At 47.5% G+C, this 15,633-nt stretch overlaps 1 protein-coding gene across 3 annotated transcripts in view; it reads left to right on the forward strand.

Moving 5' to 3' along the window:
• Nucleotides 1-15,633, forward strand: part of NCKIPSD (NCK interacting protein with SH3 domain) — a 333,056-nt gene that overhangs the window by 148,400 nt on the left and 169,023 nt on the right. For all 3 annotated transcript variants that reach the window (XM_085624362.1, XM_085624363.1, XM_085624364.1), the window contains exon 6: nt 8,626-8,796. In XM_085624362.1, coding sequence (XP_085480488.1) covers nt 8,626-8,796 — 171 coding nt within the window. The remainder of the gene's footprint in view (nt 1-8,625; nt 8,797-15,633) is intronic.

Here is a 15,633-nt window from a genome sequence, read left to right on the forward strand (position 1 = left end):
TAGGAGCAAGCCAGCCTCCAACCTAATATGAGTACACAATAGAAGCTGCTCCTAAGGTCATGACCGAAAAAACTCTCTTAAGTGTTAATCGAGAATGCTGGCATCGCACAAAAAGTGAAGGACTGTCCTCACACACCACCAGGTGCCATGCTTCATCATCGGCAGTCCTCGCCCTCTAGAAACTCGTTTTGGTAGAGGGCAGACCTTCACCTGGAGACCGAGAGGCACTTCTAAATCTAAGTGAGGGCCTGGGAAAGTGAGTGAAGTTAACTACCAATACAGTTACCAAATTACATTTAATAGGGGAAGTAGCTATATGGTACTAAAAAGTTGCAAAAACGGCGCACATGGGGACATTAGTGCCCCCTCACCGTAGTGATTATTGTGGGCGACCTGTTTCTGCCTACTTGGCCCAAAGGTTCCGCGGCATTCATCAGGACTAAAAAGAAAAGGGATCCGTTCTTACCAAAGCAATAGTATGAAACTACCACTTGGTGGCATTACATTTTTCATACTCAACCTGGGGAGGACTTTCAACAAGCCTTTGAAACAGAAGTGGAAAGAGACATAGACAAGCCTTGGCATAGCCAATAGGTCTCGCCTTTGGGACCTTATAAGTGTTTAGCCATGCAACAGTTGCATAACTAGACACTTATAAGGTCCCAAAAGCAAGACCTATTGGCTATGCCAATGCTTGTTTTAACTGCTGCAATCTATTGAAGCCTCACGGAGAACATCAAAGCGGCCGCGAAAGTGATCGCGATCAAACATCAAAGCGGCCGTGTGGCCGCAAAAGTGTAAGTAATCGCGGTAAAGCGCGACGCGCGCGCCCGCGCACATGCACTGTAGGTCTAGGCTGGTCTGGTAGCACTTTTTGGAGCCCTCACAAAATGTCTCGCCAGACCAGCACATGCGCTGGGTCAGGCAAGAGCTAAAAAGTAAGCAGTGTGAGCAGCACACATCCATGTGCCTGCTGTCACTGCAGTGCTGGAAAAAACGGACCGCCTGGGCCAGGGCACAAAACTGAGCCCGATAGTGACCCGTTTCGAGGCCTCCTTTAAAAAACTGCCGGTGCTCAGCACCGCTGAGACCCGGTCCACTTAAAGCCCTGATAAAAACTATTCGAAAAAAATGAAAGGTAGATTTGCAAAATATATTGATTACATTTTAAACTCGAGTTTTAATGCGAGGCTCAACCAGTTGGTGACGTTTTCCATAGAGAATTGGTGTAGCGATTTTAACTGTTCAAGCAAATAACCGGGGATCGAGAGGAGAGATGACGTCACAGGGGCCTAGAGGGCACTGCTCATTTGTTAGACAGGAAACAAATGCGGGTTGACACTCGCCTTTCCCGTGGTATTTTGGGGGCAGGAGGAAAAGTTTATGCCTTTTTTTTTTTTTGGATCAAAAATCCTGCTGTTCCAAAGGGTTCATTTGCATCTACCTTGATACCATAATCCACCAATAAGAAGAAAGCTGAAATCGGCAAAACCTGGGTTTTCTTCCAATAATGTGATGTAGAGAGCAGTGATACACGGTTCCATGCCAAAAAATATTTCTGTTAGCCCTATTTGGCATCTGGTGTCAAAGGTATTCTTTATTTATTTTGTGTACTTGAAAAGCGAATGATTCCCAAAAGGGCATCCTGGCACCAGTAACCAACTCTATCTGAGCCCATCATGCAAAGACAGTCCAAAAATCCATATTTTAAGTAGGAGGATAAAAACTTCAAGGCCGTGCGGCCGCGTACATGCACTGTAGGTCTAGGCTGGCCTGGTAGCACTTTTTGGAACCCTCACAAAATGTCTCGCCAGAGCAGCGCATGCGCTGGGTCAGGCGAGACCTAAAAAACCATCAAGAGAATCGGTCATAAAGAGAACATTTGTAACCACATGCACAGTATTTTGGTGGCTATATTGTGTGTGACACGTGTCATTGCAACTGTGAACACACAAATGAGAATGTACAATGTGATAATCGTCTCGCATTCTTACCCTTAGGTTGTGTCCTACACGCCCCATGGGAGGAGAGTGGAGGAAAGACCCCTGTGGTCAAACTCTGGAGAAGAGATGAAAGTATAGAGCATGTTTAGAGCTCTAATTCAATTAAAAGTAAAAACAACAACATAATAGCACATTCACACACCCATACACTCTCTTACTACATCAAGGTGCGTCTCTCATAGTATGTAGATCTCCCAGTATGTAGATCTGTAGAAACGTAGCAATATAAGGGGATTGCAAATATTCAAACACTACTATGGTATGAGCCGTGGCATAATCAGAGAGGCTATATCAGAGCTCTTATATAATGAGATTGCTTCCATAATTTATCGCCGCACTACATGGCACCAAAGGGACAAGTGGATTTTGTTACAGTACAAATAGATTTATGAAGCAACCTGCCCCATGCACAAGTAGATATGTTATTGAATTCCACACCCCTGGATTCCCAGTATTTACACTTAAGAATTTAAATATCACTATTTTATTTATTTTATAGCGCTACTCATCCCAACGTTGGGTGTTTGAGCACTTTATATCACATGTAAACAATATACATTGACAATAAAACATATGTTCAATGTACAAGATGTGTTATACAAGAAAGTGATGCTTACATGGTGTAAAGTCTCATGTCCTTCATAGCTCCCTGTGGTATTTTAGAAGGATTCCAGTCTATGAACTGCAAGTAACTAAAGTCTCTGTGTTAAAAGCAGTAACTCACTTATCTACATAAAATAAAAATCTGTCATCTGCATGTTACATGATGTGCTTAGCAGGTGGCACATTAACCCTCTATGCTATTTTGATTTAAAACTAGGACTAGGCAAAACTCGTATCTCTCCAGCAAATGCATTAATCTCCAGAGTTATCCTACCAATATTATTATTCTTCCCTGAAATTTATTGGACACACAAAGATCTCTGCAGCACATGCCTTAACCCCATACGATATTTTAAAATGCAGACTTTGCAACCAATTAAGCAGAATAGATATACTGCCATGTATCTCCTTGTTGCCCATTTCTTTGTGGCGGGGTTAAAAAAAAAAAAACACCCAAAAAGCTGTGGTTGGTGCCCAGATTTTGCGTTGGGGCTGCGCCACTTTTTTGACACAAGCCCCAACACAAATCTCATGTGTTAAATCTCATAATGCGCTTAGGTGTACTCCTGATAGATCTGCTAAACATATGTGTGAGGTCCAAATATCTGATGCCACTTCTTGTGAGACCACGTGCAATGCCACATACTGTGATGTCCCTTTCATACTAGCTAACTTGGTTAGTCCCCCCCACTTCTGTTTTTAGGTCTTGCCAAGGCAGTGCTTGCGTGGTCTATTTGAGACATGCTGTATTCAGGATATGGGCATAAAGCTCCGCTTACTTTCCGCCCATCTTTTTAATTGGATCCTGTCCTTTGTAAATGGTGGCTTTTCATTGGTCATTAGGCTTAGTAGCCCCTCCTTAGTACCGCCTTTTCCTGCTATTGTAAACTCCCATGAGGACACCCCCTGTTACATGTGGTGTTACGCCTTAGGTTGAATTACAGCCTAAGGCACTTTTTTTTTTTTAACCTTGTCAGGGCGTCGTTTCTGGTTCAGATACATCAATCGTCATCTTCAACAACACCCTATTTATTCGTCAGTCGTTGGTAGCAAACTTGGCAACAAGTGCGCAAGCTATCCCATTGACCTTTAACCTGTGAAGGAAAAAGGTCACGTTAGTCAAATACATACAGTAAATTATTACATTTACTCCACCTGTCTTCATCCCCCGCCCCCTCTCCTCTCACCCGTCGCCAAACTGGTTCCTGGATTGAATGGAAGAAAGAAAAGAAACAGTTTAGTGGCCCCACCAGGGCCCCCTATCCAGTTAAGGGTTCGGGGACCCCTTCTGGGTCCGCTGTCGTTGCCGTCGTTGCCTGAGCCTTCCAGGCCCCCCACCCCGTGTAAGGGTACAAGGGGACCCATTTGGGTCCTCGGGTTTCGTCGTCTCTGACTCCATCTGATCCGTCCAGTGCTGTGTAGTCGCGCAGGAGGCTGTGGATCATCTTACGGCATACCAGGGTCGATGTCTCCTTTTTCCCTACTACCAGGCGGTTTCTGGAAAACAAAAGACTCTTTAAAGCAGCACAGGAGCCTCCAGCAACCCTGGAGGTCCCCTAGTGCATGTGTCCCTGGGAACAGTCCATACATCAGAGTCAGCAGTGCTGCAGGTTGTAGGTATCCAGGCCCTAAGCTCCGTGCCTAGGGCCTTCAGTAGGTCCTGCGCATAAGTGCACTCCCAGAAGAGATGGTATGTCGTCTCGTCCACGGTGCACCCTCTCGGGTAGGACTTGTATCGGTTGATTCCTCTTGCGTGCATGAAGGCTCTCACGGGAAGTCCTCCTTGGATGGCCATCCAGGCGATGTCCTTGTGCTGGTTCGTCAGGCGCTTGAATGCAACGTTACCCCACACGTGGTCTGCTGTGGCTGAGGGGAGGGTGCCGATCGGCTCACTGTTGTCTCTTGCCCGTATCTGGCGTTGGAGAAGTTTTGGAGTCCACATGACGTGGCTGACTGCCACCAAGCCATACTCTCTCACAAATTTCTCCACTTCCTTGTAGAACCATGGGGTCTCCCAGTTGTACGGTACGGCGCTCACCCACTCTACACATCCGAGTCGCCTCCACGTTGGCAACAGGAAGAAGCGTGCCATCAGAAAGCCGGCGTGACTCATAGTTGGTCCTCAGGGTGTTCCTCACGCAGTGGCACCCGAAGGCCCCCCTCAGGATGGTGGCGATGTCTGGCACTCCTTTGCCTCCCTTTTCGTGGGTCTTGAACATCACCGCCCTCTTCACTCTGTCCATCTTCGAGCTCCAGATGAAGTGGAAGATCATTCTCGTGATGGCCTTGGCCATTCTGGTCTGCACTGGCCATACTTGAGCGATGTACTGGAGCACTGGCAGGGTCTCGTTCTGCAGGACCAAAGACTTCCCTTCGATCGTCAGCTTCCGGAGGCTCCAGAGTCCCAGCTTCTGCCTTGTCTTTGCCAGTCTTTCCTCCCAGGTCTTCTCTGCTGCACTGTCTCCGCCGAACCAGACTCCAAGGATCTTCAGGAAGTCCCGCTTGATGGGGAATGGCAGTGGGTCTCGGGTGGGGGTCCAGTGTCCGAAGTGCAGGGTTTCTGACTTGGCGCTGTTGATCTTTGCACCAGACGCTTTCCCCAATCTCGATACAAGTCCTCTCCAGCTCTTTCACAAACAGTTCGTCTGCGCAGAATACTGAGATGTCGTCCATGTAGAGGGAGCACTTCACTTCTCCTCGTCCTCCGCTCCCTGGTGCCTTCACTCCTCTGATGTTCCTGTTCTGCCGGATGCGTTCGGCGAGGAGTTTGATCACGCAGATGAACAGAAGTGGGTAGAGCGGGCAGCCCTGCCTCACCCCTGACAGGACGGGGAACGGGTGAGTTCTCCAGCCATTTACCAATGCTGTGCTGGAGATGTCTCTATACATTGTTTTCACCACGTCACAGAAGAAGTCACCCAGTCCCAGAGCTCTGAGTGTCCGGTCCATGAACTCATGTGAAACGCGGTTGAACGCCTTTTCCTGGTCCAGGCTGACCAAGGCCGTCGGGACCTTGCGGACCTTCACGTACTCGATCGTGTCCCGGACCAGGGCCAGGCTGTCCGCGATTTGCCGACTCGTTATCCCACAGGACTGGTCAGGGTGGACTATCTTCGCTATCACTTTCTTTAGGCGGTTGGCCATGACCTTTGCGAGAATCTTGTAGTCCACATTGAGGAGAGAGATGGGCCTCCAGTTCTTGAGGTCTTCTCTTTCTCCCATCTGTTTGTACAGGAGTGTTATCATACCCTCACGCAGGGATTGCGGCATACTGCCCTTGCCCACCACTTCCTCGTAGAGGTCCAGCAAGTCCGGCCCGATCAGGTCCCACAGTTCGACATAAAGTTCCACTGGGAGACCGTCATTCCCGGGTGTCTTACCTCTCTTGGAGGTTGTGGCGGCCAAGTGCAGCTCTTCCAGGGTGAAGGGCGCGTTTCCCTCTCTCTTCTGGACCCAGTGTCTTTGAGATGCCCTCTAGGAAACTATCTGCCTGGTCTCTCTCTGACAACTTCGGTGAGTAGAGTTTGCCATAAAAGTCTGTTACGACTTTCATGACTTCCTCTTTCTCACCTTGGAGGTTGCCCTCCGAGTCCCGAAGCTCAACCAGCGGTGTGTGGGTCGAGTGAAGTTTCTTGAAGAAGAACGAGTTGCATTTCTCGTCCTTCTCTAGGTTCTCGGTTCTGGTCCGGAAGATGATTTTCTTGGATTCTTCCCTAAAGTGCTCTGTGAGCCCTTTTCGGGTTTCCTCCAAGTCGTCACCCACGTCCCATCCCCTGAGCTCGAGTTCGTACAGTTGCTGCTGTTTGCTCTGCAGTTTCCTGAACGTCCTCTTCTTTTCCCGTGTAGCAGCTCTGCTTGCATCCTGGAAGAAGCTTCGGAACCTGTCCTTCACCCATTCCCACCACTCGCTGGCAGAGTGAAAGAGGTCCTTTATGTCCCTCCACTTTATGTACGCGGTTTTGAGGTTCGCCACTAACTCCTCGTTTTCCGACAAAGAGCAGTTCAGTTTCCACGATCCTGGTCCAGCGGGGAACTACCCTGTAAGTTCCCCCTCGAAACTGACTGCTCTGTGGTCAGAGAAGTGGACGGCGACCATGGAGCTTCGCCCAGGCTTTACTGTTGGGGAGGTGAATAGGAAGTCGATCCGTGAACGCACGGATCTGTCCGGCCTACTCCAGGAAAAATTCCTGGCGTTCGGTCCCATGCTCCCGATGGCATCTTGGCGGGACGCCTCACCTACCATCTCCAACAACAGCCTGGACGTCACATCCGTCCCTGCAGAGCCAGACCCACTGCGTCCATCCAGCTCTACTATGCAGTTGAAATCACCACCCATCAGAATGGTTCTGGAGGTCACGAGTTGCATCCTGAGCACCCTGAACATTTCGAGTCGCTCATTCTTCTCTGGGGGGGGGCATAGACATTGATGAGCCTAACGGGCTCACCAGCCCACGAGCTGTCCACGACCAGCACTCTGCCGTTGACCTGCTCGGTGGCCTTGTCCACGGTGAACTGCCTCCCCTTGATTAGAATGGCCTCTCCAGATGATTTGCAATGGTTCCCTCCAGACCAGAAAGCTGGCCCGTGTGTCCACTGCCGTTCAAGCTGGCTGTACGACTGGGCGTACGGAATCCCGCATTCCTGCAGAAAGTAGATATTTAATTACAGCCTCAAGGCACTATTTTCTTAAAGGCCTTCAGACAGGACACTCACTTGGTCCTAAACTAGGTTGGCTGTGGTTACTTTACTCGCTAGCACATCTCACATTTATATCGTACCTTCTATAAATTTCCCTTCATCAGCTCCACAAAGAGTACAACCTAATCCGGAATTAATATAATATTTCTTTTGTCACATTTCAAAGCTACTAATTGTATATATGGACATAGCTATTTGAATGTACTCGTGGTACTGTCTTGCATGCAGTGAATTATGGGTGGGTGAATTTACGATCTCTTCTGCAGGGTGCAGTACCATATGGGACCAAAAGTTTATGCTGCTCACTAGGGACCTCTAGGAGCAGCGTGTGGTACTGCACCTAGACAAGCAGTGCTGGTCTCTTGCTCACTAGGGACCTCCAGGAGCAGCTTGCGGTACTGCACCTAGACATGCAGTGCTGGTGCCTTGCTTACTAGAGACCTCTAGGAGCAGCTTGCGGTACTGCACGGAGTCGTACATTGCTGGTTCCTGGCTCACTACGCAACCATTTGCAATGCACTAGGTCTCGCGTTACTGAAAGTATGAGCTATTGGCGTTGCATTATTTGCAATGCCAATACCTCAAACTATCAGTAATGCAAGACCTATTGCATTGCAAATGCTTGTTTAGGACTTGTGCCCTGGATAAAACTATCTCCCTCGTCACCGGGACATGTTTATGAAGTATGTGATGAAACCATCTCGGAGTAATCTATCCGGGTAGGGCTTTTGCGAGCACCGAAGCAGCCAGGCCAGCCTCCGCCCCCTTCTCCTCCTGGCTGTACTAGTGTCTTCGGTTTGAAATGTGGTAAAAAAAGTAAACTTGACAATTCTTAATTAATGTGCCTGTTCGCATGTTTTATCTGCAGCATGTGCATTTGTAAACAATTCTAAATGTGATGGGGAGAGGGTCGTACTCATTGCATTCTTGTGACGTGTCACACTTACTCCCTTAGTTGTAACCTTGTTGTCAGGAGCTTCAGGTATAGTATTTTAGTTTCGCCAGTAAGATTGCTAACAGACCTGCACTTTTGAAGCTGGGTGTCCAGCAGAAGTCCAGGAGGGCCGGATCTCTGCTAAATATGAATAACAGGCATAGACTATGTTAATCAATCCTATTAAGATTAATTGTATTGGAAGGTTTAATCACATGGGTGTTAGAAAACCTGCCCTGGCCTGTAGCTGGCCCTCGCGGACCTAGGTTGGACACTCCTGTTATATTGGTTAATGTTTAACAGAGGGATGTCTCGTATCGCTTTGCAGAAAACCACAGAGTCCCAGACCTTCTAAAATTCATGCGCCTTATGCTTCTTTCTTAACAGGATCTCAGCTTGGAGTTGCCTTCTGGACACGTGTGCCACGATGAACAGCGCCTAGAGGTGATCTTCGCAGACTTGGCGCGCCATAAAGATGACGCACAGCAGCGCAGCTGGGCCCTTTACGAAGACGAGAACGTCATTTCCTGCTACCTGGACGAGCTGCTTCTCATCCTGGTGGGCACGCTCTTTACTTCCGTTTTCCTGAATGTGTCTGTGTGTGTGTGTGTGTGTGTATATATATTTATCTGTTTTTAGGCGCAATCATTCTTGCTTGAGCTTCTCGCGCAGCCTTTCTTCTTGCATGAAAGGCAATCGTATTGAAAAAATAATGTGTGTTCTTTAAGGTGACACGTTTCTAATATACACTGTATTCTAGCATAGCCCGCAGGCAGCAGGCGCAGAGTATAAATTATAGATAACCTCTGAATAGTGCGCAGATAATTAGAATGGGCGCGCGGTGTTCAGGGCACGTGCGGTGCAGTGTTCAGGAGCCCACCGCCCTCAGAAGCCTTGCAATAAATCTCGGTGCCTGGCTGCCTGCCTGGCTCCTTGCCTTAGATTCAGGCCTGCAAGGCAGGCGACTAATGGCAATTAAAGCCCTAAGCTGAGAGCAAAAAGATTGCATTTTTGAATGTGTACATAATGCTAACACCAAATGATAGCCCTTTTCCCTCTCTGGACACTTAGTTGTAAGTTTTAGCTGTGGCCCTTTACTGTTAGTTACAGACTGCATTAGAAGCAATGTGATTGGCTGTCCACTCTCAGCATTTCAGTGAATGCTTAATGCTTTACCCACTGCTCAGCAAACTGTTTTACTTATTTCAACATCCCTGTCAGTTTACATGCACTTTAAACAAGCATTGGCATAGCCAATAGGTCTCGCCTTTGGGACCTTGTAAGTGTTAAGCCATGCAACAGTTGCATAACTAAATACTTATAAGGTCCCAAAAGCGAGACCTATTGGCTATGCCAAGCGGCTGCGAAAGTGAAAGTGATCGCGATCCCGATCAAACATCAAAGCGGCCGTGAAGGTAATCGCGGTAAAGCGCAGCGCGCACGCCCGCGCACATGCACTGTAGCTCTAGGCTGGCCTGGTAGCACTTTTTGGAGCCCCCTCAATAAGTCTCGCCAGACCAGCGCATGCGCTGGGTCAGGCGAGACCTAAAAATGAATCTCTTTTCAGCGCATTGAGGGGGTCTCTGAGGGCACTGGGTAAAGGTTTAACTCCTTAAGTAATTCGTTGTATCACAGACAGGGTGCAAATAAAGCGAGGTGGACACAGTCCTTTTCATAGGCAGAGTTCTCTGAACAAAAGTAAGGACCATGGTTCCTTCTCTGAATAGAAGGCCACAGATAATAGAGAGCTGAGTGAGTAATTTGTTGAGAAGCTCTACAGGTGACAAGTAAGGCATAGATGTAGAACAAGATGGGCCACAACCCCTCCGTGTCTTAAGTAAGTTCATGAGTGTCTGTGTCAACATGCTGAACTAGCTTGACACCACAACCTTGTCATTAGTTGTTTCCGAACATGTTGTTTATGGCTGAGGTCTCACACCAGAAACAAAATCTTTATTTGGAGGGGTCCCGTGTTTCAACATCACGATCATAGAACTTTATTCTCTGGTTTGTAATTATTATGCTTGCTGATGGGCGTTTGACAGATGTGGTAGATTTAGTGTCGCACTAGGACCCTTGCAGTTCTGGGTGCACTTAACAAGGAATCACGTAACTTGCTGGGAGGTGTTAGGGTGTGGTTATTAACGGTTGTGACATAATGGGAGTGCAGTGTGGGATTGTATACGGAGGAATAAAGACATACAACCCAGAGCTCCGTGTGTGGTGAATTAATTTTGCGTGCTCCAGAATTGGGAGGACGCTACAACTGATGATGAGTTGGGGGTCTGTGCCCGAAGAAACAAGACTGCTCTTCCTGAGAGTTTGCAAAGCTACAGCAAACTGCTTTTGCATGCCACGTGTGCCCAAATTGATGAGAAGTAGTTCGAAGTTGGCATGTGTGGAATAGAAGCACCGTTCCAGCTCATATACATCCCTCAAAGAAGTTGAAGGCCGTGCGTAGGAGCGCAATCGAGAAGCTCGCCAGAAACCCACTGATAAGGCCAAAAGACGAGCTATTGTGCCACATCATAACACAGATCCATCATCATTACAAAGCGAAACGCTTAAGGCCGCTTCAACCAAGTACGATGCAAAAGCTAAATGCAACCTGATGAAGGGCGAGAGACGGAACCGTCACCCACCATTAAGAAGGAAGACTACAGCAAATACAACCAAGGGCGAAAAATAGAAAACGTACTCGTAGTCAAGGAGGAAGGAAGTGCCATACGACCTCCGAACGGGCATGGCGGCCCAAGCACAAGGCCAGTGCTTACAGAAAGCTGCAGATTCAGGTGCACAGCAAAAGCTGTCTGAACAGCATATGCTCTCAAATGCAGTAGAAAAGAGTACAAAATACGATGCAGTTGTGTTTCTCAAACGACCACCCCCATTCCACACCGCCAAGAAGCAGAATATTGGCGCCAGGTGCACTGTATGGATCAAGAAGTTCGATGACTTCATAGATGCAATAGAAGTAGATAATAAGAAAATCATTAAATATTTAAAGAATCTTGCCGATGATGGAGTGAAAGAAGTGCTGAAGAAAATCTGAGTGATGCATTATCGTACCAAGGAAGCTTTAGAAGCCAAGTTCAATCCAACGGTGAATGTCAACTATGAAAGGTGCATTTTCAATCAAGCCCGACATAAGCTGGTGATACAGTGGATGAGTTTGTTGAGAGACTTGATGTGCTTATCGAATACGGCAAGTTTAGTGAATTTAATGATGAAGAAGCTATATGTCTGAGTCATTCGGCTGTCTTTCAGACTCTTTCAGAAGACCTGTTGAGAGACACTCAGCTTAGAGAACGTACTAATGGCTGCAAGGGTTGGGACAAGAGCGGATCGACAAGCGGCTTTTAAGGAAGTTGGAACAATGAAAAGTGAATCAGTGTTGGTCTTGAAAAGCGAGCACAAGGTAGATGCATTCAAGTCGACGCCGCTAAACTAGAAAAAGCTGTGTTTTTGGTGTGGGTTTTCATTACCCCATTAAGGCAAATGTCCAGCCATAGGACAGACGTGGAAAGGTTGCGGTAAAGAAAACCATTTCATAATGGCTTGCAAAGCGAAAAAGAAAGCAAATGCTTCACAGTGAGAAGAGAAAATGGACGCCAGAAAGATCCAGGATCATTCTCACTACGCCTACAAAGCCAAAAAGGGACATCAGTTATGACAGATGGAAACCAGACCATATCGATCGTCCTCAAGTTGATCTTTTAAAGGCTCGTCAGCGTCATCACCGCTTAGGCATGGCCAGTTATTGCTCAACGTACATTTGTGACTGCTGCGGTAAGTGCCCCATTGAGAGACTTGACAAAATGAGATGTTCCTTTCCACTGATCTGCTGAATGTGATCAAAGCTTCAAAAGAATCAAGCATGTGATTGAAAATATGCGAGGCTGGGGTGGAAATCCTTGCTTAATTTAATGGACATCTGAATGCTCAGAGACGCATTGGGCCCTATGCCAGTCCAAGGCTGCCTGACACAGAACATGCTTTCTCAGCTCGCAAAGGAGAGTCTGGCTGTAGTGTGAGCCTGCAAACATTTTCATGTGTTTCTATACAGAAAATGTTTCACTATCGTTACAGACCACCAAGGCTGCTCATTTTTGGAAAACCGAAAGCCGAGAGGTGGGGATTGCAAGCGCAAGAATATGACCATGCAGTTGTACACAAGCCAGGTGAAGATCCGAACCATGTTGATTACTTTACACGAGTACCGTTACAGCTGCAGAGTTCAACATCCAAAATGGCTGAGGAATACATGACATTCATTATGATGTTCAGCACGCCAGCAGCCCTATCCATTGGACAGATCATTGTTGCTACTAATGCTGATAAGAACATGCTTGTCCTCAAAGACATCATTTCAACTCAGTCGGGTTAGATTATGCTTGACCTTTTGCTGACCAAGTTGAATTTCAAAAATTCAAAAATGTACAGGATGAGCTGTCCATTACCAAGGAAGGTGTTGTATTGAGAGGCTCCCGATTTGTCATACCTGAGAGCCTAAGACAGCAAGTCATTGAACTGACCCATGAAGGACATTTTGGCATTGTAGCCACCAAAAGAGCCCTAAGAGACCGAGTGTGGTTCCCATGCCTAGATAAGCCAGTGGTGAGGGAACTAAGAGTGGCATCTTTGCAACTGCCTTTCTCCCAAAGTGACGCTGCACCCATTGACAATGTTGAACCTTCCGAATACATGCTTGGGAGCGAACTGTTGTTATTTCTTTTTAGGCCTTTAGAAGACTGACATCATCTCATGGTAGTCTTCAATAAGTATTCATGTTTTCCTTTAGTAAAGGAGTTATCATCGACTACCTATGACAAGGTCGAGTGGCTGGATGACATTCTTGCAGTGTGGGGTAGCCCTGCCATTCTCAAATCTTGCAATGGCCAGCTGTTCAGTAGCAAAGAATTCAAGGAATTTTTGGACAGACTAAATGTCAAGTATCAAAAGAGCACACCTCTGTGGCCCCCAACCTGATGGTGTTGTGGAACGATTCATCGGTACCCTCAAACGGGTACTTCAACGTGAATCGATAGAGGGAATTCATTTAACCAGGTCCTGTGTCAAGCCCTCAGTCCCACCTTGGGAGAGCTATCTGAACCAAACTGCCTCAGTGGACAGTAGGCTGATCGTTGAATGCTGATAAGGTTTGTGTCACAAACACTTCTCGGAAGTGCCATATGAAAACATATGCTGATCGCCGTCGACAAGCGCAGGAAACCGCTTTCGATTAAGGTAACTGGGCGTGGTCAAGTAGAAACGGAAGCGCAAAACAGACACTCCTTTTGCTGTCGATCCTTTAAGGGTTGTGACGTGCAAAAGACATATGGTGATGGTGCAGAGTCCCAGAAAGACCATCACACGGGACTCGTCACACTTTAAGCACCTACGTCCATGGTTGTCTGGTCATCCAATCATGAATGAGGCGAACTCTCCCGACAGTCCAGTTCAAGCATCAGAAACTGTCCTATCGGTGCAAAATCAGAGTGCATCTCAACCATCTCGTACCAATCGATCTGGCTGACTAGTGCGAGTGCCTCAACACCTTATTGAAGAAATCTGATGTTTGTACTTTTTATTTACAAAGGGGGCAGATGTAGTGTCATGAGACTGTGTGCTAGGCCCCTTGCGGTTCTGAGCAGACTGAACAAGAAGTTACGTAGTTTGCTGGGAGGTGGTAGGGTGTGGTTAACGGTTATGATGTAATGAGCGTGCAGTGGGTGTTTGTATGTGGAGGAATAAAGATATACTATCCAGAGCTCCTTGTGTGGCATGGTCATTTTGCATGCTCCCGGGCTGGGGGAGGACGCTACAGTAGAGAGCGTAAGGCCACCAGGGCATCTTTCATAGAGTTTAACTTACTGTAGTGCCCAAGAAACAACTGGGGACAAAATGATTGGAAACTGGGCTGTAAGAAAGCAGAAATAAAGGCCACTTATTAAGGTATTTGAGATAGGAAATGTGGTCAGTGAACAGTCCCTAGTTGGGTGAGACTGCGGTGCCTTGTGCAGTCCTGGATGGAAAGGGAATGGCCTAATGATTTCATTCAAAGACTGAAGAACCTTTCAGCACTCATCGCGATCTGGATGGGTAACCTTGGTGCAAGTCATCATTGCCCTCAAGTTGAAACATAACATTAGGCCAGTTCCTCAGTGAGTTTGCAATGCTTTAACCCCTTCGCTGCGGCGGGAATTCCGCCGCGGCGCTGGGGGGTGCGGGGGGGCAGCGCGGTGGCGCTGTGCTCATGACGGAGCCACTCCGTCATGAGCCACGGTTGAGCTGTGCTCATGACGGAGCGGTTCCGTCATGACTCCGCCCAGTTGCGTTGTCCCCCTGCACAGGCGGGGAAACAGCGCCGCGTAGGCGGAGCGGCCGCCAACGGCCGTGACATGACGGAACCGCTCCGTCATGAGCACATGGCAACCGTGGCTCATGACGGAGCGGCTCCGTCATGAGCGGGGAAGGGGTTAAGTAGACTTCGAGGGAAAATAGACCACCACCAACACACTTACTAACATCCAGGAAACACGCTGTTGCGCTCCGAAGGTTCCAGAGCGGGTATGAGTTGACTGGGACCGAATCTTCAAAGTACCTCGTTGTGCTGTCTGGCTGGGAGAACATGGTGGTGGGAGCTGGCCTACTGGAATTCTTAGCCATAGAAGTTAAAAAGATGGACACATAGCCAAACATGCTATCGCAATCATAAATAAAACCCTGGCCAGTGTTATACCTGAATGTCCCTGGTGTCTTGTGGGCAAAGAGGAGAAGGATACAGGCACCCTTGAAGATTAAAAAATGAGGGCAGGCCCTGATGAGGTTGAGGAAGGTGGCAATCAAGGCCAGATAACATTAAAGATACAGAAAGGGAGGAAGCCCTGATCAACCGGATGGTGGTGTCAATAAAGTCCAGATGCCCTTGAGAATGCATGGAAGATCGGATTCACCTGAGGGGAAGGAAGCAATGAAGGTGAGTTTTAGACTCTGTACTGACTTTTGTCTAGGTTCGTACTATACCAATAACACATACATACATACTTGGACCCCCAGGATATCATGGTGCAAGAATATTGAGGGCAGAATATAGGGAGAACACATTGAAATATAAGTGCATATAGGGAAGTATAGATATACTATTACTAACTCCACATCTACGCACCTTGAAGATGGATGTACAACGCGGTCACCAGTAGGTAGTTATAGTTGGGACCATGTTTCCATACGAAAAGCTTTTTTTGACTTGCGCATGGGAGGTTTTGGGGCGATCTGTCGAGCAGGGGCTGAGAAAAGGGGGGGTAAAAAAAAGTGTTTTTCCAATGTTAATTTCCATAGCTATTTTTAGACGTGACTACAGCCTGAACTGCTGAACGGAATTACACCAAATTT

Source organism: Triturus cristatus, chromosome 9 (assembly GCF_964204655.1).
Source record: "Triturus cristatus chromosome 9, aTriCri1.1, whole genome shotgun sequence".
Taxonomy (NCBI): Eukaryota; Metazoa; Chordata; class Amphibia; order Caudata; family Salamandridae; genus Triturus; species Triturus cristatus.